General features: G+C 38.0%; 2 protein-coding genes across 2 annotated transcripts; one reads left to right on the top strand and one right to left on the bottom strand.

Annotated features, from left to right (window-relative positions):
• Positions 1-3,365: 3,365 nt before the first annotated feature.
• LOC139738551 (protein transport protein Sec61 subunit beta-like) lies at positions 3,366-6,988 on the bottom strand. The gene is made up of 4 exons (XM_071649173.1): positions 6,947-6,988; positions 5,744-5,844; positions 4,700-4,795; positions 3,366-4,128 (listed from the first exon to the last, which is right to left on the bottom strand). Exons 1-4 carry the CDS (start codon positions 6,986-6,988, stop codon positions 4,041-4,043), a joined length of 327 nt encoding a protein of 108 aa, XP_071505274.1. The 3' UTR covers positions 3,366-4,040.
• An 8,629-nt stretch (positions 6,989-15,617) lies between these two features.
• LOC139738563 (transmembrane protein 41A-like) lies at positions 15,618-20,767 on the top strand. Its single transcript, XM_071649185.1, has 5 exons — positions 15,618-15,728; positions 16,682-16,841; positions 17,957-18,118; positions 19,000-19,138; positions 20,156-20,767. Exons 1-5 carry the CDS (start codon positions 15,622-15,624, stop codon positions 20,323-20,325), a joined length of 738 nt encoding a protein of 245 aa, XP_071505286.1. The 5' UTR covers positions 15,618-15,621; the 3' UTR covers positions 20,326-20,767.
• Positions 20,768-25,158: the final 4,391 nt, after the last annotated feature.

The raw sequence follows: 25,158 nt of genomic DNA, 5'->3' as shown, positions 1-25,158 counted from the left end.
CGAAGGTTGTGTCCTTAAATTATCCCCGTCCGGGAGGGGGGGGGGGGGGGGGGGGTGGTTGTACTCCCGAAGTCTCCCCACCCTCAGGCTCCAAAACGTTCAGCGGCGCACAGCGAAAGACGAACATTTCGAACGTTTTGGAGTTTTCATCTTTCGTTTGTAGTAAGCTAAACACGTAGGGGCCTACAGGGTCAAGTTTAACGTGTTTTAGCAAGTGCATTGTACTATTCACATGTAAATGACGCAGAATGTGGTACATTATATGGTTCGTGGGTTCATGTTCGAGCTACATGAACCGTGATGTCATATAGCCATTCATCGCCATAGAAACTGGTTCTAGACAACCTGACAACCTGGCCCAAGTGTTTATGCGCACACCCATTTCCAACCCAAGCTATAACAAAAGACTACACACTTCGATACTCAATAGAATGCTTGAATGCCATTATAATAACGACAATGTTATAGATCTTTATCTGTATACGATTTGCAAAACCTATTCCACAATGTGCCACGAGCTATTTCACCGTAAGTGGCGCTATGCGCAATAGCTAATCGGAGCCCGAAGGGATCTGTCAAAGCTACTACGTGTACCTACCCAAACTGTTCGTTGTACCCGATGAAGATGTCCGTATCAGTAGGTCCTACACAGTTTGTTACACTTCAGTGCATAGAAGCATCGATGAAGAAATTAGTATATGAAGAGTTTGTTTGCAAAAACCGATAAGTCCATATTTGCCAAATGGAGATATTTGCGATTAAAGGTCAAGAAAAATAAAGAGAATAATAAGAAATTGTGCTTCTTTTGACCATAACTTCAAAAATGTACCTTCATATATTAAGTGACCAATATATCATTTAAAAGGTATTATTTTGTACTTTATGACAGAGACCGTACTGAAAAATCTTAAAAAATGGACTTACCAGTTTTTGCAAACAAACTCTTCACATTGTATTTGAGTAGGCCTAATTGCGTTGATGATTGTGTTGCTAATCTTCATCATAACAGCTGACGCTATCCAAAAAATTGACACATGGAACGTACTTACGAGGCAGAGTATATTCTTTTCTGTAGATGTACTAATTCACAAAATGCAGATACTCGGACGCGGCGAGGGCCTACATGAAAACAGACCTAATATAAGACAGCTACGGAATCCTTTAGTTTCGAGTATTAACACTAATCAGTTGTTAGTTGTAGCCATGTATTCAAATTATTGGCTGAGGTGATGATTTCCTCACCTCAAATGTCTCCTGCTGAAGTATGCCCTTTTTCTATAAGTGTATTATTGGAGTCTTGTGAAACTTAGCAATGATTACTTTAAGGGAAATTGCAATTGGTAAACATTATTCCAAAGACATTTGAATAATGTTTTGTAAGTGAACTAATAAAAAAAAAGATAGTTGATGATATGTCATTGGCTCGTCTGATTTGCGTTTATTCTGTGAAAACATTCAAAACTTTACCAAATTTCATTCTGTCTTACTTGAAGTGTGATTCTACTGAATTGCTAATGTCTGCCATGCTGTTTGTCCGAGTTTACTTAGTCATAGAAATGTAATAAAAAACACAAAATGTCTGTGTGAATACATGTAGTCATGTGCAGATTATGCCCCCCCCCCCCCCATTCTTCGAGTGCTTCCAACAGGCCATGACCATATTGACAATTTTACTTTTCTCACATGTCTTGTCAGCAGATGTTATATCAGCAGTGACCACAAGTATTATGCATATAGATGAGGTGAATATCACCTCGTACTACCATTTGCATCATATTACTTTGGCATTTATACTGTGATAATGCAGCAGTGGTCTTCTAGGGAAAAGGGTCTAGTTGCTAACTACTCAACCCTCAAGATTATTAGAATGCTGGTGAACGTATGTACGTCTACAAACCAATGGGAGAGTTATGTTGCGAGATGATGCTATTGGTTCTTCAAATTTGTTTGTGTGGATGTACCCGATACATTGCATGTATTTGTTTGTTCATTTGTTTATTTTTGTCATTTTGTAGGCGCACTGAGCCTCGTAGGAAGAGTGTATCAAACATTGTATTGTATTGTATTGTATTGTATTGTATTGTATTGTGTTGTATTGTATTGTATTGTATTGTATTTGACACACAAACCTATACAATTCAATAAATTTCTTATTCTATGCCAAATTACAATGAAACTTCTACAAACCATTCTGTTGGTCTAGATTTACTCTATTCATTAAGGCCAACCTTAAAAAAAGGTGTGAAATCACACCTTAACTATGCAATTTGTATTTGTGACACAATCGAGTTGATTTAACTGTTCATTACATGTACTTTCAAGAATGGAGCAATAAACCCTGCATTGGGATGTTGAATCCTTCAAACATGAGCAGTGCACATAATCATAAAAAAAAGACTAATGCATACATTCTCCCTCTCAGGTTTTGAAAAGCAAAGTCTCTAGGAATTTTTACACCTGTTACAAAATGGACAATATAATATGTACATGTATTTGATGTGGGTTTTTAATAACTATATGTCATACGTGTATGTCATGTTTCCTCTGTGACAAAACAACCAAAAGCATCCCATAACAGACTTCAGGCAATACTTGTTACTTGCTCAAACAACTCAAAAGATAAAAAAGGAAGATGCATGTATTCTAAAATGACAAATAACATCTACTTTATTCTACAATTATGTACGTCCCAATATCTTTTATCACTGATATACTACAGCATACCAGCTTAATCAATTTCACATCAAATGAAACAATACAGATTGAAGATATTAAAACAAAATAGGAGAAATAAGTAGTGAAATGAAAGGGAATGTCTTGCAATATAATTTGAAACTTCAATTCTTCTTCTTCTTTTTTTAAAAACTGAATTACACTTTTTGCACTTTTCATGAATGTGTTTCTACATGGAAATTTAGATTTTCTTCATAAGAGTTTAGAAGGAATTACATAGTATTTATTCAGTCCTGTATTATGTTAACTGTCTCTTCTGAATCTTTCCATCACCTCAAATCATCCAAACTTGATACAGTGGACTCCCATTATAACGAAGTCCTCGGGACCAGCAGTTTTCTTTCGTTATATAGAAATTTCGTTATAACCGAACGAATAAACGCTAAAAAAACATAGAGCTGGTAATTTTGCAACATGGATTTTTATTTCGTTGTAACCGGAATTTCGCTATAACCGTGTTTGTTATAATGGGAGTGCACTGTATCATGACTTCTGAGGTATGATGCATTAATTATGACACCATCCAACATGTTCAGAGCACAAGCACAGCCAAATACACAGTCATTCAATGGACAAGGTGTATAATTACATTAAATTTCATTCAAATGAGAAGGACAAAAAGAAGAAGAAAGTCAAATGAGGCATCATGTATAATTGTCGGAAAATGTCCACAACACAATAGAGTGAGAAAATAGCGAAGATGTAGAGGTGAATCCGAAATTGATGGCAATTTCATGACAAATTTTGTGATAGAGTGCTCGTAAAATGAAAAGACATGTTCTGTAAAAGTGGATATTTTCATGCTAGTATATATATATATTTTTTGTGCTTGGCCAGGTAAGATGAACTTTGTGTGTTTTTATTTCTGTGGAATCAAGACATTAATTTATTAGAGGACCATATAACAAGCAAGAATATCTATGTGCCATTATTTTTGTGCTAGTTTGTGGTCACGTGAAATGCATGAAAATTTCCACTTTTACAGTATGTTAATCAAAAGCCACGTAACATAGATCGGTGACAGGCGTAGTTGTCCAAGACCACTTTACACAAAGATTTAAGTTCTGTTCCTCGTTCTCTCTCTCTCTCTCTACGTAGTCCATTCAATTTCCAAAGTCATTACGGAGAGCCGACATGATTTCATATTTTCGATCTTGCTCCTTTCTGCGAGTCCCTCCAGAGGGCGGGCATCAACCCTCCTCACATTCTGCTCTGGATCCAAACAAACACACGAGGAGGCGAAAAAAATTGGTGTTTTGGCATGTATGGCTGTATTCCTGCAATGCCGTGGCAAAAGATCTGCTCCTTTAACTGCGGGTGTACTTTCCCCAGATGTGCAGCATGAAGACCGAGGCAATGAAGATGAGGCTCATGACGAGAACTGGAACAGGCCCACTGAAAAAAACAGAACAGAAACAAACAACAAACATATGAATATTCATAATTATACCATATACATGTATGCCATATATTTTGCAAACAGAATACAAGTCATATTTCTCAAATTGCGAGACAATTCCAAAAATGGTTGAATTCATGAGAAGTTATTGATTTTCCACCTTGGAGACAATAATATATATAGTCCATTTGTCAAAAGGGAGGCAATTTTTTTTTTGCAAAGTTATCAATTTCCCAAATATCAGTCGACTCTTGAAATATGGGGAAATAAAAACACCACAATACATCCTGCGTACAAACATACTATAAAGCTAGAAACATTTGCAGTATGAAACTTTCATGAAATGCAACTGGCATTTAATGCATTGTGTAGACAATGGCTTCTTGTGAAATTCGCACCAGTTTCATGCACGTGAAAATTTCTGGTTGAATACAATGCAGTATGCACTGCATATCTACAAACAGATATGCAAACATACATACAATATTACATAAAAATATCATACATTATGACTGACCAAATAATTGATTAATATGAAAAAAATAAGTAAATTTTGAGCACACTCACACTTTGAGTCCTGGGGAGTCCTCAGTGTAGAACCGCCACATGCCGCCACTGTTTCCTCCCGCAGCACGCCCTCTTGTGGTGGCACCCCCAGTTTTCCTAGTATCAACAAATAAACAAAGATGATAAATACATGCTACCAGCAGAGGAAAACAAACAACAAGTAATGGAACAGACCAAACAGGAGCATCATTTTGAAAGTGCCAGTCAAGGTGCTTCACAAAATAGGCCAGATTAATAATTAATTCAATGTATCCATGTTTCTTGATACGATTAAATATTGTTTCGTGGGAAAAAATAAATACTATGTGAATGAAACTGCTGTTTCGTATCAAGACTCTTCAGTATTTGAAATCCAGTTTGCATGCACTCAGTAATTGATAAATTTAAGCATGTTCATATATGCTATCCACTTGTCACAGAAATAATGCATGTATGCATATGTTATGAAGATCTGCATAAAAAACAATCATCTTGAATGTATCAGTAATACTCATTAAAAACCTAGTAGAATCGATGCTTTCATGAATAGCTTTTCAATTTACATGTACACAGACAGCACATTAAAATCAAGTCTCTTTGCAGTTAGTAAGTTGGTGCAATGTCAAAAAACAAGTATTAACCTTACATACCATCTTTTTGTTATTGTTGTTGCTCTGAATTTAGAAGATGCAAATGTTTTATCAAGTAATCACAGTTTAAGTCAGCAATCTCTCTATTGGACCTTGTCTATTTGCATATCAGTGAATGAAATCAACTCTGCAAAAAGACACAGTCACTGCGAGTAAGCAATCATAAATTCCATATGACATGAAACATTTGATGTGCATGACTGTCACTATGGAAAGAGCATAAAAAGAAATCATAATATTTCAGCTTATATCTGTTCAATGATGTTCTCACTTGAACTGGAAGTCTGACTCTGAGCACGCTTGGCTAGCAACCCCATTGTGAGTTGTCAACCAATGCAAAATTCAACGCATACCCACAGCACTAACAAGGGCCAGGCATTACTGAATAAATGTACACTCTTGTATGTTGACCTACCTTTGTCTGACCTGTGACCCTCCACCTGACCTGGGCGAGACAGATTTTGAAGGAGCACGTCCCCCTCCTCCTACAGAGGTTGAGCTTGGAGATGAAAGAGCCTGCACACACAAAAAAGATAAGCAAATACTCTCTGATGAATGACAGAGGGTACAACATACATGTATATCGATTCAAGGACATTCAACCAATACGAAATAGCATTTTGTACGCATATCACTTATCGATATGACACAATGTGAAAACATGACAAAACTACATAGACAATGAATGTCACAGAAGGGTGAAATATCACTGACAAAATGTTAATGCAATGTCTCATCAGCGATACTTCTGTACCAATGCAATAAAAATGCACAAATCTAACATAATGACTTTGAAAATCTACAAAGTTGAAATACACCTTCATATCAACTCTACCAAACACTTATGCTATTTTCAGACTCCGAACTACATTCTGACAAATTTGTTTCTAAAACCACAATTATTTCTCTGCCTTACTTTATTTTGCTTTAATTCCATGATAAATAAAAATTTGAGGATGATGCCTGTTCATCAATCAAAGCCTGTGAAAGTGTGATCTAAAATAATATATAATGTACATGTACTTACAGCTGTATAATGTACCTTGCACTTGGAAGTGGGCGTAAAGTTAAAAACCAAATGTATGTGCCCCTTGGTGTTTATACATTTTCTGAGAATTCAGTGACTTATCACATATCACATTCAAATTACGATGCAGGAGAGGACAAAAATGTGCGTAGAAGTCACATGGCCTATACTACCATGTACATGTATGTATACTGGCACATAAACAAGATCATATTCATGGTTTTTATATTAGACCTGCACTTATACTCTAATTTTATTCTTAAAACAGGAGCAGGATAAGTTGCCAAGATGACAGATTTAGGGCCGGAAGACTAACCCATCTCATGACTACAATTAGATTACACAGCTGGACATCTGGAATCTAGGTACATGTACATTTTGTAAATCTATTTCATTGTCTGACCCGACACTAACCACTGTGTAAAATTTACACAAGGCTACACAAATCGGCAATTCTGTTGCTAAGTAAACATGCTAAAAAATTATTTCCTCAAATCAAGCCATGGCCATGAATAAATTTACTGTTAGTCCAGTTTCATATTGTCCAATAAAACAAACACTTGAATTCATGTAAAATCACTAAAACCACACCGAATTTATCCCATCGTGGCCATCGTGGATGGCCGATGGCATGGCTTGTTCAGCTTAGACAGAAAGATCCGTCTGTCCGGAGGACTCTTTTATATTTTGCCATTAACGCTGTCCTTGGAGGGGATCCGTGAAGCCAGACGCAGTCTCCGCGGAACATTCCCCGACGGACAGATACAGACCGATCTTTCGGTCAAGTTCAGCTCAGCTTCACTGGCTCAGAATTGCAGAAAAGACATGACACGTATGCACTACAACTTACACCAATTTGAACACATGGGACATACACAGTAACAGCTGCTTGCAAGAACCCGTCTGTACTGAGAAGTATTCCGAAATATACATCGAATATACAACATCAAACACACCAATCCGTTGAAAAATATAAATTCACACACAATATTCTACGCTGAATCCGAGAACATTTTACTGCATTCCTCCACACTTAAAACAAAAGGCCATATTTCTTACCATATCGGAGTTGTTTTCAGAAGCGTCACGACCGCAAGCAAAGGAAATTGACACGTCGAGCTAATATATTTTTCTCGTAGATGGCGCTCTCGAGATTGCGACTACCGCAAGGATGTTCCACTGACCTACACCAACTAAACCCCAAACAAGAACAAGAACAAGAACAAGAACAAGAACAAGAACAAGAACAAGAACAAGAACAAGAACAAGAACAAGAACAAGAACAAGAACAAGAACAAGAACAAGAACAAGAACAAGAACAAGAACAAGAACAAGAACAAGAACAAGAACAAGAACAAGAACAAGAACAAGAACAAGAACAAGAACAAGAACAAGAACAAGAACAAGAACAAGAACAAGAACAAGAACAAGAACAAAAACAAGAACAAGAACAAGAACAAGAACAAGAACTAGAACTAGAACTAGAACAAGAACAAGAACAAGAACAAGAACAACAAGAACAAGAACAACAACAACAACAAAAACAACAAATCGCAAACAAGTCAAATATAAAAACAGATCCCACTTGTAGGGAATAAACAATAATCCAGAATCTACAAGTAGGGCCTATCATTCTAGCGCCGACGGAGGGGAGCTATCAGTGCAAGGGCAAAAAGTTCCACCTGCTTTCCATAAGATATTATTCATTGTGACGATTCAATATTCATTTCTGCATTACTTGAGTAGATGTCACCGATGAGATAATACAATATTGTAACTGCTTCAAATGTGGATTTTTGTGTTAAATGTACACAGTCTATGACCAATTGATCGTTAGCCCCAGGCCCCTACCCCTCACTAAGGTGGTCAACCACACACATTATGCTTGTTTCAGATTCGAAATAGAACTAATACTCCTTTTAACCCTCTATGTGCTACGTTTATTTCCTGTCCATAGGTATATGTGTGAAATCTATCCACATTTTGGGTCAAAGCACAGAAAGGGTTAAGGATACATGGGGATGGGATTTTGACTCCTTATCACAAGCTTTTGGAAGGGAAGATATAGCAAAACAGCATGACGTAGGCCTACGTGGTGACGAAATGTCCAGCGAAAAGAGAATTAGCCCAGAATGCTTTGCAGCAAAATATGCACAGTAAAATACATTCAGGAGAACCGGCGGGCAAACACAAGAAGATGGATTTGGATTTCCTTCGGCGTTTCGAAACTATGGAATCCAAATCTATTTCAGGATTGTTTGGGAAAAATTTGAAAGCTACCCCTAATAAAAACATTTCTGGAAAATACTGAAGAGATCTGCCCATTTCTACGATGACCACCTGGGGGGGGGGGGGGGGGGGACGTTAGGCATGTCATCTCTCTTTCCCCCTCTCTACTCAATATTCAATTCATCTATTTATTCAATCATTTTTTGGTTTTCAATTTTCACCAGGGAAACAGTAAAAATATGATGTGCTTTATAACTCGCTTGAAACATTTTGCTCAGCGCTACTACCATTGTACGTGGAATGCGAGAACGTGGTACGCTGAACTCGCTCTTAAAAGTTGTATTAACAGTATTATCATGTCATAATGATGTAAACAGTTGTAGGAGGTGACTCTTGTTTGTTTATTTGTTTCGTTTATTTTAGTCATTCGACCTGTCTTAATAACCGTCCCAGACTGACATATAGGCTATTCATACCTGAAGAGGTATACTCCTCCATGTTTGGATTTTCCAGCCTGATAACTGTCAAGACACTGAAAACAGCTCGACTCTTGCCCATATGATATTGTAAACATCCTTTATCTCAACAAACGTCTCTTAAAAGTCCTGTTTACCTTTTGGAGCAGTGAAACATTTTCAAGATATCACATTTGATGCATATGTGTAGGTCTGTTTTATCACAAAACATCCTACCATATAAATTTTCGCAATAAAGCCTAAAATATAAGGAGATATCAGTGTTTTTCTCAGTAAACCATAGCTATAGACGGTTTAGTCTGGAAACGTTTTTTATTGTAACTATTGTTCACATTTTGTGTATTTAACGGGTCTAGGAACAGTACCCCCTGGAAAACCACCCTCCGGATAACTACCACCCGGATAATTACCCCCCAGGACAATTCCCCCCTAGGGCAACTACCCCCCCCCCCCCCGACAACTACCCTCCAAGGGCAATTACCCTCCAGGGTAATTACCCCCTAGGACAACTACCCCCCGGACAACTACCCTCCTAGGGCAATCACCCCCCAGGGCAATTACCCCTTAGGAAAACTACCCCCTGGATAACTACCCCTCGCGGATAACTACCCCCTGGATAATTACCCCCCGGAAAACTACCCCCTGGATAACTACCCCCCGGAACACTACCCCCTGGGTAACTACCCCCAGGAGAACTACCCCCTGGGTAACTACCCCCAGGATAACTACCCCCCGGATAACTACCCCTCGGATAACTACCCCCCGGATAATTACCCCCCGGATAATTACCTCCCGGCTAATTACCCCCGGATAATTACCCTCCGGATAACTACCCCCCCCCCGATAATTACCACCAGGATAATTATCCCCAGGCTAATTACCCCCTCCTCCGATAACTAGACCCAAGATAACTTCCACCCGATAACTACCCCCTCCGATAACTCCCCATGGATGATTACCCCGGATAAGTAGGCCTACAACTCCCCCTCCCCTATAACTATCAAGAGGAAAATTACCCCCAGGACAGTGCACCACGTAAATTACTCCCTGGGTAACTACCTCCCGGGTCACTGCCCCCACCCCCCCCCCCCCCCGACTCTTACTTTTAATAAAAAGGATATCATTACTACAGAAAACGAAGTTCTTTGTATTATTTGCCAGGAATCATAAAGATGCCATACTGAGACATCATCTTATGAAAACAACATCTTAAGGATTTACGATTTGTATCGTTTGCATTTAGGACGATTTATGTACAAGCTTAATTTCTCCCTCTGTATTTTGACTCTATGTTCATAAAACACGAAGCTGTCCCTTCATATCCTACACGGTCATCCAGTAAATGTCAATGCCTTTAACCAAAACTATTTTCGCTAAATCTGTATTTTCTTTTACTGTTCCGAAATTTCGGATTTCTCTTGATAGTATAGTATAAAAGAAGTTTTAAGTTTGAATGCCTTTACCATTGAATTAAAGACATTTTGAAGAAATGTTACACTTCAGAATGAGTTATACTTTTTGCAATATTTTTCTAACCACAATCGTCTATCGTTTACCACAACTGCATGTAACACTTCTTTATTTTGAGGAGCTTATATCTCATGCCTCACGTGCCCTGGTTTTGAACCATCATCTTCCTCTTCCCTCTCGCTTTTCTCTGTCCACCGTGAAGGTAGTCTATTCTTGTCATTCATTACTCACCTTTCCTCTTTCTCTCATTACAAGGGATTTATCTCGTGTGTGTTCATGTGCAATGCACTCCCGTTAAACCGAAATGCTCAGGACCGGCATTTTTTTTTTCGTTTTAACGAAATTTCATTATAACCGAACAAATATAATATGCAATGTATAAGGAAAAGAAGGAAACAACGCATAAAAATTCTATTTGTTGAATCCTCATCATACGCTGGAAAGCTATGTGAGATGGGAGAATACCTTTTTAATTTCGTTTAAATATCACATTTTAAAAAGAGCATAAAGTTGTTTGTGTTGTCACACATGTGTAGAAAATGACGGTGTAGGATTTGGTTACAGTTCGCTATTCCAAAGGTTCTTTTCTTACTAAAGTACGTTACTCCGAAGGCTCCTTATTCCGAAGTTTCGCCATTCCCGGGATTCCGATGGTTTGTTTATCTGAAGGTTCGCATTTCTGAAGAATCGTTATTCCGAAAGTTCATGATTTAGATCAAAATAATATATTGTTCATTTTCCGAAGGTTCGTTGATCTGAAAATGAAGTGAGGTTCGTCATTTTGAAGGTTTATAAATCAAAAAGTGAGAAAGGTTCACTATTCAGAAAGTCCGTTGTTCCGAAGGATTTTTCATCCGAAAATGAAATAAGGTTCGTTATTCCGAAGAAATTTTGCTAATGAAAAAAAAATGAGAAAAGTTAGTTATTTCGAAGATTTACTTATCTTAAGACGATTATAAGGATTGCAGTTCTTAAGTTTTGTTAGTGTACTCTCCTTTTTTTCACCATGGATTAACGATATTTTTGTAATGTTCCGATTAACGAACGTTTTGAATTCCTATCATGTTCGGACTAACGAACCGTATAAGAATGAGAATAAGGACCATATTTTATTATCGGATTAACGAACCTTTGTTATGGAATAACGCCAAAATGTGCTTAATATTTCATTTCCGAACTATTACGGACATTTAGTTGTATCAGAATCTGTGTGTTTTGCATTAAAGGACTTCGGAACAATGAAACAAACCTTATCTGAATTCAGATTATTGTATCACAATAATGCAAGTTCCCCTCGGAAACTGTGCGTGATATACGGAGTGAACATTCAATGATGCGTTCGCTCATGCAGAGACGCTTTAAAAATGCATGTTCCGCTACGCATTTTCGAATGCGATCCGCATCTCGTTATAACGGAGCACATTTCCTTTATTTTTCTTTGTCAGTGGTGCTCAGAAAATACTTCGTGATAAGGAAAATTTTGTCATAACCGTCTTCGTTATAAGCGAATTTTGTACCATAGACTTTAATGGCGATAATTTTGGGACCAGAAGTTTTGCTTCGTTATAACGAAATTTCGTTATAACCGTGTTCGTTGTAACGGGAGTGCACTGTATCTTTATTTGTGTTCTTCGTCTCTGTCTTAATTTGCTTTCTTTGCATTGTTTCATCAATTTTGTGACTATTTTACTGTTATACCGTTAACGCTCATTTCAGAATTGCCCTACTGCATCATTGGGCATTAACAACTAGTATATCAAGAATGTGGGAAGAGATTGTCACCTCCTTGGTATGATCACCGCAGAGCATTACCTCCCTTGACAATTACTCCTTTTATATTAAAATTAGGCTCCAAACAGTCACCCCTCTTACAATAACTCTCCCCCAGAAAATTACGTTTCTCATTGTTATTTTCGAACAACGTTTGCTATTTGAATTGAAAAAAACAACAACCAAACAAACATTTTTTTTCACTACATATCGTCTGGTTTTGGTCGAGACCTAACTTCAGGTTTTAAACATCTTTTGGGTGAGAAAATTAGAAACCCCTTACGAAATATTTAAGAGCATGTTATTCCAAGAAGGATTCAAGTTTTTGTGAAAAAAAAATACTCTTGAAATGGCCGGGATAAAACAGGGCAGCCCTATAATATAAAAAGGATTCTGTCAACTACAACTCTCTATAGATCTATTTAAAAAGAGGGTGCAGGACAAAAGACTTCGTTAACAACTAGGGATGTTTTGTAAAAAAAAAAAAAGAAGAGATACCGTTAAACTCGTAATATTTTACTCTTTCTAATCAGACTAACTTATATTTGAACTGGATTTCCCCTTAAAGTGTCGAGAACATTTAATTTGAAAACTAGCACAATTCTACTGGTATGTAAAACAAGCTGTAATCTTACTCTTATGACAGATAAGGGCACCGTTTGGTAAAAGTTGCCAGTTATGACATCTTGTTAGTCTCTAATAATTTCAATAAAACCATGGGTTCTGCTTGATTGATAAGCTCGAGTCACCGACTTGTTACCATGGACCTGCTTTGATCGACCTACAACGATTGGTAATTGTGTGGAACTGACAGCTTGTCAGGACTGACTTCATAAAACCGTGCCTGGATCCTATCAGAAATTATGGCTTTATATCGAAGGGTCCCTCGCTAATGTTAAGGAAATATGAATTGCAGTGAAATCAACTCTCCTTTTCTTATGTTTATCTTCTAATGTGTTATAACGGTAGAAAATGACAAGCCAAAAGAGTAAATGATGACAGTGTAAGAAAAAGGTGCATCTTCTGATATGGTGTTATGAACTTATGGAAAAATTACAAAGGGTGGTACTTCTTTCGGGGGGGGGGGGGGGGTTGTCCAGTAGGTAAGTATCAGGAGGGGGCGGGGGGGGGGGGTCGGGGTATGGTTATGGGGGGGGGGGGTAGTAATCCGGGTGGTAGTTATCCGGGGGGTAGTTATCCGGGGGTAGTTATCCGGGGGGTAGTTATCCGGGTGGTAGTTATCCTGGGGGTAGTTATCCGGGTGGTAGTTACCCAGGGGTAGTTCTCCGGGGGGTAGTTATCCGGGGGGTAGTTATCCAGGGGGTAGTTATCCGGGTGGTAGTTATCTGGGGGGTAGTTATCCGGGGGGTAGTCATCTAGGGGGTAGTTACCCAGGGGGTAGTTATCCGGGGGGTAGATGTCCTAAGGGTAATTGCCCTTGGGGGTAGTTGCCCTAGGAGGGTAGATGACCGGGTAGTTGTCCTAGGGGGTAATGGCCCTGGAGGGTGATTGCCCTAGGAGGGTAGTTGTCCGGGGGGTTGTTGCCCTAAGGGGGAATAGACCTTAATTATCCGGGTGGTAGTTATCCGGAGGGTAGTTGCCCAGGGAGTAAGTGCCCGGATACGGTATTGAACAATACTTAACGTCGATTATATAGATTCAATTAAATTTCAGTTTTGTCAGTGTGACCACAAACTTCCCGCAAAACTTCCCACTCAAACAAGGGATATTTCCCCTCCCCCGCCAAACTTCTCGATCTTTTGCCAGTCTCAGCGCTAGAAACTAAAAGTTTGCAAAGTTTGTCATGTGACCTGTCCAGTCCACCACCCGTTTTCGGGCGGTGCCTCAGAAGCGTACTGCTATTGTGTTCTATGCAGGTGTTCATTGTTACGTCACAATCGCTAGCCATGAGACGGTGCGCTCTTTCTTCTCTTTCTTCTGCGCACGTGCAAGATCAAGATTTTTGGTTCAGTGTGAACGGATGACAAAATATACTACTACTACTACTACTACTACTAATAATAATAATAATAACAATAATAATAATAATAATAATAGTGGGTACTTGTATAGCGCACAGGTCCACTTTTCAGTGCTCATGGCGCTTCAAAAATGAAAAGATAATGCATACATGTTCAAACATGTCAACAAAGAAGAAATGGCAAACAAAAAACAAATATAATACATACCAAATAAAGAATACAACATACACCAATTAAAAATACAATATTTTTCGGAACATTAATGACATATCGCTAAGACCTCAAAATATCCAATTAACATCTCGATCTTTTGCCAGTCTGACCGCTCCTTTAGAGACACCTTTCTCAATTTCTCTTCTTAGAGCACACGCACAACTTTATCTACCAATTAAAATATTAATTTCAAATGTTGTCAAAGTTTATCACTGTCTATATCTGGAGGACATCCAATATTGTATTCTCATCCCGGAGCATATGAATGACATACATGTATTATCATAATTTTATTAGTCAGTTGTCGGAGGGATCGTTTGTGCGATATTAGATTTCCCGATTTTGTCCGATAAAGAAGTCAAGCCTATACAACATAGATAGACCCTGTTCGGTTTGGGTGTTTTTTTTTTTCTTTTTAAAATGTCAGTGTCTATTCAGTTCAGTCATAACGGACTAGCGGTTGATCACAGTAGCTAGTCGTTTTCTTCAAATTTGTTATGTGCTTGTAAATATCTGAAAATAAACTGTATTATCCTATAAATAACACAGTCTGCAAGAATCATCAGCCTATAATTGAAGGAGGCAGACTTAACCTGAAGAAGAAGGAGGAGGAGAAGAAGAAAAAGAAGAAGAAGAAGAAGAAGAAGAAGAACTGGGGGCTTCGACAGTTTTTTTTTTTGTTGGTATGCCTATGCCTAACGACCGTGACATATAATGCACCTTACTCATTGTATAACCCATTGAATCATCTTTTCTTCTTATTTCAGAGGTCCCCATTTTTTTTTTTCGTTCGTTGTTGTTTAAAGTTTTTTTTTTTGTCTTCCGACATACTCGTCGAGTTATGGATGTTTCGAAACTGAATGCATGCATACGTACACACACTACTACTAAGTAGTTTTTTTTTTTTTTTTTTTTTTTTTTTGTAGGTCTTTATTCGTCTACGACAACGTGATCGGGGTCATGTGATGTGTCACAAAACACACGTCACAAGTGTCTGGGCAATCAGCTGCTGCATGCGATGCAGCAGCACGCATGTTTACACTGTACACACTGCTGAATGACAGACCGACTGTCGTCCGTCAACGACGACATCACTTGGGCCCAATGCAGTGAAAACACGGACAAAATGGGGATTCTAATCTCAATTTCTGCCATAGGTAGCATTTTCATGGTAGCAACGTCTTGGTTGTACATTCTATCTATCAATTACCCATCGCAGTCGTCAAATTCAAGGTAGAATCTTCGTTTATCTTTATTCGGAGTCCTTTGTCGCAAGAGTGCAGTAATAGTAGTCCCGTGTACTTCTTACTATGTAGGGATTGTAAGCAATTTCTGCTTAAATACGATATACAACTCAATTCATTATCATACTCATTTGAGTCATAGGCCCATTTACCATGGCCATGCTCACAAGAAGATAAATTCAAACTAGAAATTCTCGAAAGGATGGTCACCGAATAGAAATATATATTAAATATCATGCGTGATGTCTTGCTACGTAAAAGAATGTTTGGAATCCGAAATAAAGAGTGAAACTCTTCTCATCTCGAATAATTGTACCGGTAACAAAAGTTTAAATTGAATATCTTTTGTATGTTGTGTTAATACAGTACTGTACAGTAGTGTATAATAAAATCCATTTGATTGCCTAACAAGCCAGTTGCAGTTTCCACATTAGTCCTAGTCTAAAGTCAAGATGTATTTGGGCGACTAAGTTTGTCTAAACGTCCACCATAATAGGATACTTTGGTAGCCAAGTAAATTACACTGGATTTGACAAACTTGTTACTATTTGAATTTACTAGTCTAGACCTATAAATACAGCCAGGCGCAGGCTGCTGGGCATGCCCCATAAGTCATTTACCTAGTAGGGGCCTAAAGCACAGCACAGCATACCATTTATTGCAACGTCAAGACGCTGGTGATCAAGCTAGATATAAACAACAAGGCACAGAGATATCTAGCAAGTGGGTGTAGATTTTTACATTTTTTCCCCTGCAGGTGGGACGTGACCCCATGTTGGGGGAGGGGGGGGGGGGGGGGCATATGGACAAGATCACAGTGTCTGGTGTTGTGCTTCACGTACAGTACTGTTGTCTGTGATGTGAACGAGATATTCTTTGAATGTCGTTACACAGATTTTATTTTATAACCATCAATCTTCCTTTTTCCCTCATTGAATGCAGTCATGTTGAACTCGGCTTTCCAAGTAACCTGGAGGAGTTGAAGGACACGGTTGACTTGCTCCAGCAGTACAAGAGTGATAATGTTGCATACATCATGCTGCTCTTCTGCAGTGCCTATCTGTACAAACAGACTTTTGCCATTCCTGGATCAGTGTTCATGGTAAGTCATTTGAAGGGAAAGTTTTTACAAATCATATACAGTCAAACCTGTCTATAGCGGCCACCCAAGGGATACGGAAAAAGTGGCCGTTATAGACAGGTGGCCGCTATAGACAGGTAATCCAACTTTGTGTACATTGCCTACATGTAGAAAAACACGCTGAATTATCGGCTCGGCTACGGCTCCATCAGGTTTTTGGCCGCTATAGACAGGTTAAAATCTACCACGGGAAACAACATTTGTGGCCGCTGGCCGCGTTAGACAGGTGGCCGCTATACACAGGGTCTTTAACAGGGCTTTTCCCTCGGGGGGATTTTTAAGTGGCCGCTATAGACAGGTGGCCGCTATAGAGAGGTGGCCGCTAAGGCAGGTTTGACTGTATGTGGATTTAGTGAATATATAAACCTTACTACTGAAATGCTCAGCAAAAAAACAAATCAAAACAAAACAAAGAGGTCCTAATAAAAGTTGGGTCCCACCTTTTATTAAGGATGTGAAAGGGCAACTTTGTTTTACTTTGTTCTTGAATATCTCAGCCATTTCAAAACTGATTTTCATCAAATAAACTTTGAATTCCTCTTCTATGCTCTTTAACATTTCATAAGGGATTTTTGATTATCTGGCAAAAAATTGTAATCTAACTCCGCCATCTCAATAAAAACTATACCATCCCTTTAAGCTGTGCAATGAATGTAGTGATTACCGTATGCCTAGATCAACGTTGACTTTCAGCAGACTTTTTGCCTCTTCCAGTTAGATTTGAGTAGACAGACATGGTTATGGGGGTATTTGACGAAGAATTTAAGTTGACATTTAAAGGTTAGATCAACTTAAAATCATAGTATGCCACTGTTTTTTTTTGTTCAGTTTTATTTCATTTTTTTTCCACTAATCCACTTCAATTGTTGTTGAAATTTACAGGCAAATTTCTCTATCCCCCTTTTTTCTTTTTAATTTTGTGTATCAATGGCTGCATGTAAAAGTCACCAAAATGATCATTTTTATTTGGAAGTTAGAATATCATTGAAGACACACACAGCATACCAAAATTCTGTATGAAACAATCTCCAGAAAATGATGTATCCAACCTCATTTCCACCTTGTGCCACCCTCAGAACCTGCTGGGCGGTGCCCTCTTTGGTACGTGGCTGGCGTTTCCGCTGTGCTGCCTCCTCTCTGCCTGCGGGGCCACCTTCTGCTACCTCCTCTCCCATTTCTTTGGCCGAACACTCATCATGACCTACTGTGCCGAACGGGTGAAGCCACTACAGAAGCTGGTAAGTGATGTTTTGTATGGGTCTAGTAATCTAGGGCAATTACCACCTGGGCAATTACCCCAGACCCTTCCCCTGACCCTAACCCTAACCCTAAACCTAACCCTTACCCTAATCTTTATTCTAACCTTTAAATTACTAACCAGTATTTAGCTGGGGGGTAATTGTCCTGATTCGGTTTGTGTGTGTGTGTGTGTGTGTGTGTGTGTGTGTGTGTGTGTTGGTGTATTTGTCTGTTTGCCTATTAACCATTCAATCTTTATTTGTCTAAAGGAATGAAAATTTTGCTTGGGCATTACTGGCAATTAAAAATGTTGTTAGAACGTGAGCAGTACTGGGTATTCTAATTATGGGACAAATTATAAGGTAAGAATGGACACGAATATGTACACAACAGGCAAAACAACACAGATTACTGTAATGAAATACATCAACATCAAGTGCTTAGTATGGATCAGTTATGCAACTTCATGAGTAAGGAAGCTGAAAAAATGTTTTCTCAATGTATATATTTATGTTAGAGGCACACTCACCACAAGTTTTTCGCTTCTAAAGACGTGCCTCGGCATGTTAAAAATGATAGCATTGTTTTTCGTACATATGTATATTGTTTGCTGGAAATAAATGTAATTGCACAAAACTGAATGGAACTGAAAGTATTTGAAAAAAAGAAGTAATGAGAGAGAAGGTGACAATGAAGAATAACAGAACAGTCATCAGGGCATGAAGAAATCCATTGTCTGTTAATGGTAATTAATTTCTAACGAGTATATGGCAGAGTATTGCATCTTTGTCATGCTATAGAAACTGGCAATTGAAAATAGTATCATTACTGAATAATCACATTTAATTTCTTTCTTTTCTCTCTCTCTCTTTCTGTGCAGGTGCAAGACAACCTGGAAGGACTGTTTTTCTTTCTCCTCTTCCTACGTCTCTTCCCCATGTCACCGAATTGGTTTCTCAACATGGCCTCTCCAATCTTGGACGTTCCTGTAGTCCAATTTTTTCTGTCTGTGTTTGTAGGTAAGATGCTATGATGATAACATTTCATTCATTCTTTTCTCATTTTCCCCTTACTGTAAAAGTGGTTATTTTCGCGCGAATAATTTTTCGCGCTCGGCTGGGTAAGATTGATTTCGTGTGTTTCTAATTTCGCGGAATCAGGACATTAACTACTGGAACATACAGCATGCAAAAATATTTGTGTACTTTTGTTTTCGCGCTAGCGTCAGGTTGCGCGAAATGCGTAGAAATTTCCACACTGTGAAAATTTTCACTTTTACAGTATCTTCATGCTGATTGGGAAGGTGGTTTGCATATTATTCATTTGCACATTGAATATGTATGAGCAGATTCTTGCACCAGTCGTACTATCATAGTTGTGAATGGAATTTGTATTTTTGTTCTTTTTGTTTTTCATGTTCCCACCAGAAGACAGAATGTAAGCAAGAATCAGCATGACATACAACATGAGCCCTGTATTTTGAAGACTTCCAGCTGCTTGTCTGTTTAATATCAAGCATAACTCATTGGAAATGTACATGCTGAACAAACTTTATAATTGGTTGCATTGTTGACTCAGGCAAGAATGAGGACCTAATGACAAGCTGGACATGCTAGTCAGATACTATGAAAAATTGGTTGTGTATGCATATCTTTGAGGAATATGTGTAACATTCACACTTCTGTGGTTCTTGGTAACTCTGTATAGACCAGTTTTTCAAAATTTTATTTTTTATTATTCATTGTGGTCTTACCTGTGCGTATGCTAGAGTTAATCTTTCAATACAAAATCAGGATATATCTATAGTGTAATGCAGTTGTATTGCTAGTTCAATGATTTAGTTTGTGGATGGTTGTAAACAGTAAACTGCTATATTAGATAGTAAAAGAAACCAAAGAAATGAAGTGAAATGAGATTTTATGAGAACAATAGTGAGAGCTCCAGATAATCACAAACATTGCTGCATGAGGGAATTGCTGTAATTTTCATGTTTAACACAGTGTTTTTCTGCCCTCACAAATTATCTTACACTACAGGTCTGATGCCATACAACTTTATATGTGTCCAAACGGGGTCGCTGCTCTCCGAAATCTCTTCAATAAAGGACGTTCTAACAACGGCAACAATGCTGAAATTGGCAACAATGGCAATTGTCGCTCTCCTACCGGGCATTTTATTCCGGAAACAGAAAGCCAAGATGAACTAAGAGGGTCGGTCTGTGTGTAAAACAGGGTTTTAATAAATGAATTAAATCATTCCATTTCTATGCAAAAGTCTAGTACCATTGAATGAGAATATACTCTGAAGGTGGTTTCACTTCTGATGTGTACTCTGGTGTAGACTTCTGGACATGTGCTGTTTGTATATTTTGGAGAAGAACAAAAATCAGGTATTTTCTAGATTGTTACTGAGACAAAAGAATTAGGTGCCATTTTGTAACAAAAGAAAACACAAAACCCCATAAAATATGAAGCTGTTTACTCAAAGCAAACTGTGCTTTTATTCTAAATGTCCCCACTGCCAAAAGAGGTTAGGGATACACACGATTCCTGCACTTTGTCTGAAATGTACCATGAAAAGCTTCGTTACGGAAGTCTCTTGATCAGTTTTTGGCAGTAAGGCAGGACTTGCCTAAACTGATTTAGTCTCTTGCGCCATGGGTTTGGATTTTGACATCTCACATCTGCTTGGAGAAGGTCATGCAGTACACTCTGCTAATAGGAAGCAGGGGTCAAAGGTTAAGCATACCATTTTGTTCACAAAACTATGCACACTCAATTCTTTCTCAACATGGTCATGTCTCTATTTGTCTGTGTAGTGAGATGTTGTGTGCTGCCGATGAGTCCATTCAGAGCCCTATGTACCTTTTGAATTAAATTGTTAAAGCAAACTTGTACACTCTTATAATCTATGCACTTTTAAACCCGATCATGTAGATTGAGGACATTACAAATACCTCTATAAAGACTGCTACATTAATGTCATAGACATGGCATGTAATATTTGGTATATGGTATGTGGTATTACTGAGAAACCAAGTATTCTTTTAACAGTTTTCATTTTAGGAAACTATTGTAGAGTTCATCCATTCTTTACACAAGAAATCAGCTAAAATGACATTTTCACAAGACATCTTTCCTGACTGTTTTCAAGCAAGTGGGTTTTTATTCCCTTTGAATCTTCATATTAGGGAGAAGCAAAGATTTCACATCATCACTGAATTGTTACAGATAGCACTCACAACAAAAGAAGCCATGCGCAAATTCCTGTGAAATGACTGTAACAGGGGAAAAAAATAATCTGTTATTGTTACCCTACCCTGTTACAAGCCTTCTTTAGGAGATGTGCTACAGGTAAGGAAATAATTAATCATATCTGGAGGGTTGTGTAAATTCTAATAGGCTTTTATTCAGGGACTTCTAACAGTTGCCCTACTTTGTAAATGACCTAGTGCAAAGTTCAGTTTGGTACAAGCCTTTTAACGCAGTTGTTAAATTATATAAAAGCTATGCAATCACAAAATTGTAATGGCAGCATTTAAGCTGCAAAATTTCCTCTAGCTTGCAGGAAGTACCTTCAATAACAAAAGTAATGTGCAATGTATGTTTTGACATGCAGGTATTTCATTATCACAAATAGTTTAGTGTATACATGTGTAGGTAAGGTCTTGGTTTCAGGGAGCAGTTTATATGATGGCAAGTAGAATAGGAATAACAGCCGTCAATGTATCTCTGTGCATCTTGCTGTTATTTTGCTAATGTGCTTGCCAATAATATATGACAGCTTTGTGTTTGTAATGTCAAAATTCAATACAGTGCACTCCCGTTATAACAAACACGGTTATAACAAAATTCTGGTTACAACAAAGTACAAATTCAGGCCGCAACATTATCCGCTCTGTGTATTTCTGTTGTTTATTTGTTCAGTTATAATGAAATTTCGATATAACGAAAGAAAACTGCCGGTCCCGAGGACTTCGTTATAATGGGAGTCCACTATACTTTACATGGTGCCAATTGAGGTGATGTATATCCGACAGGCTTTTGACTCGTATGAGTGAGTAAAAATCTAAGATTTTCCATATGAGAGCAGGGTAGTGTAGTCAAATGTAATGAAGATTTACAAACACTGGTAGTGTCAAGAGTATAAAGTTTTAAAACAGCTTTTTGTTTTGTAAAATGAATTGAAAATGTCCTTTTGTACTCAGGATTTGTATCATGAGAACACTCAGGAAGAAAGGACTGGGTACTATAACATGTTTTCTTCATCCCTCACACACGTACACAGTAATATATTTTTCTCAGACAAGCCATGAAGTGCTAGAACCCTGCCAGTAGAGAATTACAAATACAGCTGTATCATGTCATTTCATAGGCCGTCTAGGGTTTGTTGCCTGTGCTGTTTATAATGCATACTGGTACAGTACATCACGCAAAATCTGTGTGTATTATATCATTCATTATTTATACATAATGATAATAACATAACATACATGTAGCAATGCGCTATTGTTACTTTTTATACACTTGCACAAATTTTCAAATTCCCAGTGTTTTATGTAAAGAGTCTTGTGGTGAAGTCCTGATAGAGAGTGGTTACACGCAAAATATTTCTGCATTTATCATCAGTCAATTATAATTAGTATGATTTAATTAATGATTATTTCTTCTCTTTACACTCGGCACAAATAAAGGTAAAATGATGTGGCAATTCTGTTTTAATCTCCTTTATCTTTTTAGAATTTTTCATTTTCAAAGATAAACTGTGTGAAGTCTGTCACTAATTCAGTTTAATTCAGTTTATTGCAATATGGTACCAAAGAGCATTGACTGTAAAAAATGCACAGAGAGAGAGAGAGAGAGAGAGAGAGAGGGGGGGGGGGGGGGAGGGAGAAAGAGAGGGAGAAAAAACATTGTTTAATCCTTTTCTGTTGGTAACATGGATACTGTATAATGTTGGAAATGACAAGGTGACAGATTGATTTTTGTTGTTTTGAATGATTAACTTAGTATATGGTTGTGTTACCCCATACTGCTTATTCTGCAGTATTTTTCTTTTTTCTCTTATTTTTGTCCTTAGCTGCTGTGTGCCAATTCAAAATGATTAAGAAGAAAAATCCCTATTCTACCACAGGTGATGTAGCAATTCAAACACTGATGTTTGGACTGTCTGCATATATTTCAGCTAATTGAGTCAATATCTGTTTTATTGCATGGGTCAATCTGAATCAGAATACTTTGACTGTTTTGCATATGTTCAACTTACCACTGAATTTTCTGTGGTAGCCAGTTTTGTAACATCACCATGACTGTATTCTACAGCACGCAGAGAACAGCTTCAGGCATGTCATCATGCAGTGCATATCCAAATGTTATTATTCGCCACTTCTATTAATTGTGCGTCCGTGCCCGTTGCAAACGACTTAGTTTTGTATCCTTGTTTTGACTACAACAGTTAAAAGATAAAAGATAAAAGATATGGTGCACCCTTTGGTATCATTGGCAATTTGTTTATATACTGTATGAAAATGTTATGCTATCATGTGGGCATATTTTTATCCAACTTCTCTGTATGGTATTTGACTAAAGGCATAACATAATGTGATCTACCACACTGTAGTATATAGAATATGTAAACGGAATTTTCACATCCTGTAATCAGAGTACAGTATTTGTGATGAGTACTCAGATAATCATAAGTAAGGAAGGCAATTATTATAGTTTACCATACCATAGAGGTGTATCATATTCAAAATGTAATATTATTATTGTAATATATCAAATGGTAGAGTGTTGTTGCTACAAACCCGAGCTCCAACTACTACAGACTTGAGGGAAAACTTCTTCATTGCTATTCTCAGAATTTTGTCCAACCCGACTGGTCATCACATCCTGTGGTCAGTCTACACACCCTACCTCCCTAGGAGCCTAACCTCTCCCATAAACATTTCTGGATAACCTGTCTCCCCATTGTCTACCAGTGCTAAGTTTCTCCCCCATCATCCCCATCATGTAATATGTGAGTCACTGGTGTCAGTGACCCATGGATTGACAGTGGTCATTATTAACCTACTCCTTTATTTTATTATGATTTGAATCCCTCTATTTTGAATATTTGAATGTTGTGGATTAAGCCCCTCCTTTGAGTATAGATGTACTATAAAAGTGACCATGTGCTTTTGGAAAAGAGTTCTCTCTTTCACCCTCTTCGGGTAAAGACACACAAAGCGTTGGTCTCCCTTGCCATTCCTCTTTAGGGGCGATACTGTAAAACGAGAAATTTTCGCGTGCATTTTAATTTCGCGAATTTCACGAGCGCCAAAATTCGCGAAATTAAAATGCACGCGAAAGTTTTTGTCTACACTACATGCATTGAACGCCAGTGGCAATTCGCGAAAATTTCATGCCGCGAAAAAGGCTGTCAGCTCCAATTCGCGAAAATTTCATGCCGCGAATATATCATGTTTTACAGTATATGGCCGTTGGATGGGGAGTACACTATTGATATATCATATCTCTGTTACGCGTTAAATCCTCCTGTGATTCAATAAAGAGCCTGGAGTTGTCTACTTTGTATGAACTGGTCTCATGGTCTCTTCTGTGGAGCTGTATGTCGAGATAACATTACCAATGTAACACCGTCAATACGCCATCGAACATCAACACTAAAATAAAGGCGTTACATTAGAATTATATGACATTGTACTCTTTTACTTGAATTAAAAGCAGTTATTATAATACACAAATATTTTGTCTCAACCGGAAGTAGTTAATACGATGGAGGCTGTACCATATTTGATGAAACCAAATGTTAGCTTTGACAAAACAAGGCAACATGAAACTACAGTTGAACTGGTATTTCATTGTATAAATAATAATAATAATAATGATAAACCATATTTATATGGGGCATATCACAAAAATAGATTAATGTCCCTATGCGCATTGAAGGAAAAGGAACTAATAAATAGAAATAAGGAAAATAGACATGTGTGAGAGAGAGAGGAGGCAAAACAAGATGAAAAGTGACAGAGCTGTGA

Source organism: Diadema antillarum, unplaced genomic scaffold (assembly GCF_040938485.1).
Source record: "Diadema antillarum isolate AM-2024a unplaced genomic scaffold, OU_Dant_1.0 seq00000754_RagTag, whole genome shotgun sequence".
Lineage (NCBI taxonomy): Eukaryota > Metazoa > Echinodermata > Echinoidea > Diadematoida > Diadematidae > Diadema > Diadema antillarum.
Note: the sequence above shows the minus strand (reverse complement) of the source record. Positions and strands in the feature narration are given on the sequence as shown.

What these genes read in the sequence shown, in the direction of transcription:
- LOC139738551 (XM_071649173.1), bottom strand. Translation starts at nt 6,988, where the DNA reads ATGCCATCGGCCATCCACGATGGCCACGATGGGATAAATTCG. An exon ending in GCCACGATGGGATAAATTCG is followed by an intron (nt 5,845 to 6,946) that starts GTGTGGTTTTAG and finishes TTGTGTGTGCAG; the next exon opens with GCTCTTTCATCTCCAAGCTC. An exon ending in GGGTCACAGGTCAGACAAAG is followed by an intron (nt 4,796 to 5,743) that starts GTAGGTCAACAT and finishes TGTTGATACTAG; the next exon opens with GAAAACTGGGGGTGCCACCA.
- LOC139738563 (XM_071649185.1), top strand. Translation starts at nt 15,622, where the DNA reads ATGGGGATTCTAATCTCAATTTCTGCCATAGGTAGCATTTTCATGGTA. An exon ending in TCGCAGTCGTCAAATTCAAG is followed by an intron (nt 15,729 to 16,681) that starts GTAGAATCTTCG and finishes CATTGAATGCAG; the next exon opens with TCATGTTGAACTCGGCTTTC. An exon ending in TGAAGCCACTACAGAAGCTG is followed by an intron (nt 18,119 to 18,999) that starts GTAAGTGATGTT and finishes CTTTCTGTGCAG; the next exon opens with GTGCAAGACAACCTGGAAGG.